The following is a 5,060-nucleotide window of genomic DNA, read 5'->3' as shown; positions in this document are numbered from 1 at the left end:
CCGCCCCCCCGCGCCACCCCCCCAGCACCGCCTCCCGGCGCCCGCCGCGGAGGAAGGATTCTAGCTACCCGGAGTCCCGGGAGGTGGATTTGGCACCCTTACCCGGCCGCAGTCAGGGCAGCCACACAGCTTTTCTGCATGGAGCCCGCGGAGCGTGCACAGGCGGCGCGGGACCGTGTCCCCAGGTGGGAGCGAAGGAACCTGGACGCCCTTCGCCCAGCACGGGCGTGTGGGAGTCGTGGGTGTGGGATTCGGGGATATAAGGTTGGGAGAGTGCAGGATTTGGGGGTGCGGGGAGTGGAAGGATGCGGCGGTGGAGGTGCCGACGTTTGCGCGTCTGTGGGCTGGGTGCGCCCCCGCTGCGCTCGGCCTGCGGTCCCTTTCTGCGCTTGGGGATGGACCAGCGTGCGCCCCGCGTGTGTCGGTCACGGTTTCGGACGGGCCGCCGCTCCCCTCTGCCCCCTACGCGGGGACCAGAAGGCAGGACCCGGGGGTAGGATCCCGGAGGCAGGGCCCTGCGCTGGGCCCGGTCGCTCTGTGCCACAGGTCGCACGTGCGCACGGAACTTTATTCTGGGGTTGCAGGGTTTTTGTTTTTGTGTTGTAGGATTGATCCATATGGATTTGAAAGACCTGAAGACTTTGATTATGCAGCTTATGAAGAATATTTTTCCACTTACCTGGTGATACTCACTAGAAGAGCAATAAAATGGTCTAAACTTCTAAAGGGAAGTAGTAGTGTTCAGAAAAGTATGACAGGTGAGTTTGGAGCTTGGTCCACCATTCAACAAACAGGTCACTGGCTGACAAATGCTGCTGGGAGGAGAGGGGTTCTGGATTCCTGAGGTCCCTTACCCCAGAGGCTGCCTTAAGTCTGGGGCCTGGAGTCTGCCGTGTGTATATTTCCTGCTGCTCCAGAGACCAGGAGGTTACAAGGCAGGTGCTTGTCCTATGCAGGCTGAAAGTTGAGGTTGAAAGCTTTGAATTCAGCTAGAACTTGCACTGTGAAGGTACAGGGACGTCTGTTCTTCTCTTTGAGGTGGGCCTGCTTGCCAGATATGAATGGACCATACCTTCTTTCCAGAAGAAAACTGATTTCCTGCTCCTCAAAATGAGATTGCCCAGGGCTCTCCACGTGTCCATTCCTGTGACAAAGCTCTCAGCGCTTCCCTCAGAGTGAAAGCCAGTCCTTCCTGGATCCCTCCTCACCTCCTCTGCCCCATCCAGTCCCTCTTGCACTCTAGGCCTGGAGGCTCCCCTCTCAGGCTTCCTCCCTTTTCCTTTGGCATACCCCTAGCTTGCCCCTGCCTCCCCTTAAGGTTCTCCAGCCCCCCCACCCCATATGCTTGGTCTTTTTCAGGTGTTGACTTGCATGCCACCTCCATGAGGCCTTCCTGAACTCCTGTCTGGAATGGCACGTCCTCCATCACACCACACATCGACACACTTCCTACCCCTTCCCTGCTCATTTTCTCCTTGTTGTCTAGCGCAGTGCAGCTCTTAACTTTATCGTTGGTTTCCCCTGCTGCAATCAAAGATCCCTCCCTGCTAGCAGGGATTGGCTGGGATACTTGCTTCAGTATTTGTTAAATGAATGAAGTGTTTAGTGGGTATCCTCAGCGCAGGTGGTGAGGGCACTGGTAGGAATGTGATGGGGGAGTTAAGGGAACTCAGATAAATGGCTCAGGGGTGTATAGGGGGCTTCCTGAAATAGGACATTGTTGACAATTAAGGGATGAGGACAGGGGTCAGCTGCAAGGGACACATCTGTGTGACCAGACTATTAGGGATGTGCTTAGGAAGGGCTGGAGATGGAGCCAGGCAGTCTGCATGGGGCCACATGTAAGCACTCGTCACATGACCAGCAGAGAGAAGTGAACTGTAAAAGGATTTATGAGCAAGGGGCTGAAGAGGTCGATTTTTGCCTTTAAAGCAGCTAGCGAATAGGGCCCAGAGTGGTCCCAGCATATAGTAGGTGCTTGGGAAATACTTGTGGAGTTGACTGAAAGGGCTGAGTGTAGGCAAGTGGATCGGGGAACTTGCTCTCTGGTAGGGTGTGGGTCAGACAGGAGGGAGGCTGTCCCGACACTGGGCCACCGGTCTGTTCCTTGACCCAGCCCTCCCTCAAGGCTGTTACTGATTGGGAGTGTTTAGTAAAAACTCAGGTAAACTAGCATTTCATAAAATCAGCTGGAAGGGACCTTAAAGGTTGGTCCTTTGTTGCTTTACAGACCCCTGAGGCTAATATTCTGTGTGCATCTGACATGAATCATATATGCTGATGCCCATCCCTGAACGACCCCTGTGTGTTAACGTGTTTCCAATCGCACATCTTCTTTATTTTTTTCCTTTTGATTTATTCTTAAAAGTTGACTAGCTTTTTGTTTTAAGTTACATACAGGTATATAAAAATAAACATAATTTATGTACATGATAAAACACCTTAGTCACACTAAAAGGTGTGAAGTGACATTGAGTTTCTCTTCTAACCCTGGCCCCAGCCTCCCAGAGAGGTGACCACTGTCTGTGCGTCTCTTCCCAGGAATAGGGTGGATGCACACACACACACACACACACACACACACACACACACACACACACACACACATACACACATACACACACACGTACAAATGCAGCAAGCACACCCACAGGTCTGCGGTTTGCTTTTAATGCAGGAGAAGGCCTCCTGTCCAACATGGTTTACTCTGGACTGCTGACCCAGAGGTCAGGTAAAGCAGAGAATCCCTACAAGATGTATGTGTGTGCAGAAACCCTTTGTTTTCACATAAAATACGAATTCATGTTCATTTTACTATTTTTGACTTTGTCGTTTGATTCTATCCTATCATCTTTTCTTTGAACAGGGTGGGTCCACTAATTTAAATTCTGTATCTTTCCTGCAGAAACCACACTGTCAATTCATTGTCTCTATTTTCCAGTATTGGTATTTTTCCAAGTAGAGCATGAATAAAAGCAATCTGAATGCAGACTCCTCCCAGACGTTCATTCTGTTCCCTGTCTTTTGCAGTTATCTTACACCTAATTAAAAAAATTTGTTTTCTATTTGCTTTTGCTTTGAGCATCTGTCACTATCAACTCTTTCTAAAAATTTAATTTGGTTTTTGTTGAAATAACAACCCTTTCTTGCTTTAATATTTCTTTGATTTATGTAATGTTAATTCAACTGTGTGATTATGGTAACAAATATAATTGGCAAATATGTTTGGGAGCAAATATATTTGATTCCTGGCGAGCCTTCAGCCTGTGGGGGTTCAGCGTCAGGGTGAACTGGACAGCCAAGTGGCCTGATGTTGTTTCAGGAAGTGGGGCCACACATTAGTTCAGCGAGAGTGTGTAGGCTTCCAGGGTTCTGTGATCCAGAGTGTCACCGCTGGAGCTTGGTGTGGTTTCCAGGTGTGATGGTCAGGGAACCTGTTAGCACTGGCAGCGCTCTAAAGAGTGGGCTGTTAGGCATGAACAAGACCGGACGAGATTCCAGCAATGGGAATCCAGTTTTTACCTGCCACACATTTCTAGGCTGACTGTCGTGTAGTCAGGTATGTGGCGTCCCGGGGAAGACATGGTAAGGGTTGTCGGACCCACAGTATGGACATTTATAGCCAAGGAGCTCAGTTTCAGAATCCCACCCTTAAATATCAGCACGCACACCTTGAAATCTCCTTTTGATCCTGCCCTTTCATCTTATATTGCTGTTTTGGTCCTTCCCATGTTTTTCCTCCTTTAGAGGGAGGACTTCCATCTGTATTGCCTATCTCGATGGCCTCAGTGACACAAGTATCTACAAATCTTGGCATTCAGCATGTCTTCAGATGATAGCGATAACTTATGCTGCTTGATTATGCCATTTGAGGATACAATGAATATTTTCTTTTGTCCATAGCAAATATCCAACAGGAGCCCTTGAGACGGCTTGCTCTTTTCTCCCTCAACCTTGAAGACGGAGTTCAACAAACTTAGTCCTACCTTGGTCTAGCACCTCTCCTTATTTAACCTGTTCATTTCCTCTCTTGGTGTGAAGGGATTCTATAAGGGGAAACGCCTCATAACCACTTGCTGCTTCTAGATCTCATGGCTTCGAGTATCAGCACAATCGAAATTAGAAATAAATTGAGGCAGACAGTTGGGAGTTAATTCTCTAGGGTGTAGCTTCTTTTTAAAAAACTTTCCCCACTGTTTTTCCTTAAGGTTTTGCACTTCTGCGAACATCAGTGATGACCTGTGGGTGAGCCCTGCCCTTGGGAAAGTGTCAGTCTGAGGCCAAGTAAATTATTTTCATTCTTTTCTGAAGAAACATTTTAAGTTCAGATTACAAATATCTAAAAGCAATAGAAGCCTTTGTTTTCTGAAACTTCTGGGCATTGTTATCATTGTTACAATGGCTAAGATTCATTGAGCCCTGACTGTATTTCAGGTACTAGGCTGAGTGCTTTATTTCCATTTTACAGATGAGAAAACTGAGGCCTGCTCAATGTCTGGGGCTAGGAAGTCACAGCAGAGCCAGTGCCTGAGTCCAGAGTGAGGGGCTTAACCATTTTGCAACTTTCCCCTTTTTTTACTTCATATTTTTCAATTACTTTTTAGAATTTACAGTGAAATTCACTCTTATTGGTGTGCAGTTCTATGAGTTTAGATAAACACAGAGTCGTAACCCCCACCATAGGTAAGATTTAAAATATATATAGGTCATCACCTTGAGAATTCCCTCCTGCCCTCCCTTGTAGTCAGTCCCGCCCCCACCCCAGGCAGCCACTGAGCTCTTCATTCCTGTAGTTCAGCCATCCGAGGACGTCCTATAAATGGGATCATAAAGCTTGTAGCATTTTTTTTTTTAAAGATTTTTATTGGGGAATTGGGGGGATGGGAACAGTGCTGGGGAATCGGGGGAAGGGGAACAGACAAGTTGCTGTCGTTATGTTCTTCAGTCTAGTTGTGGAGGACTTGGCTTCACTGGCCCAAGTTGGCACCATCATTGCGCTCTTCCCGGGCGAGGCAGATCAGTCACCAGCTTCTGGATGGCCGCTCACTGCGGCTGCTGGC

The 5,060-nt window shown here is 48.3% G+C and overlaps 1 protein-coding gene across 1 annotated transcript in view; it reads left to right on the top strand.

Moving 5' to 3' along the window:
- The first annotated feature begins 28 nt into the window (after positions 1-28).
- The window catches only part of GRTP1 (growth hormone regulated TBC protein 1), a 28,909-nt gene continuing 23,877 nt past the window's right edge, over positions 29-5,060 (top strand). Inside the window, 2 exon segments of the mRNA XM_019644839.1 lie at positions 29-185; positions 607-758. Coding sequence (XP_019500384.1) covers positions 139-185; positions 607-758 — 199 coding nt within the window. The 5' untranslated portion in view covers positions 29-138.

Source organism: Hipposideros armiger, unplaced genomic scaffold, assembly GCF_001890085.2.
Source record: "Hipposideros armiger isolate ML-2016 unplaced genomic scaffold, ASM189008v1 scaffold_91, whole genome shotgun sequence".
Classification (NCBI taxonomy): Eukaryota; Metazoa; Chordata; class Mammalia; order Chiroptera; family Hipposideridae; genus Hipposideros; species Hipposideros armiger.
The sequence above is the reverse complement of the archived record's forward strand: the minus strand, read 5'-3'. Positions and strand labels throughout refer to the sequence as shown.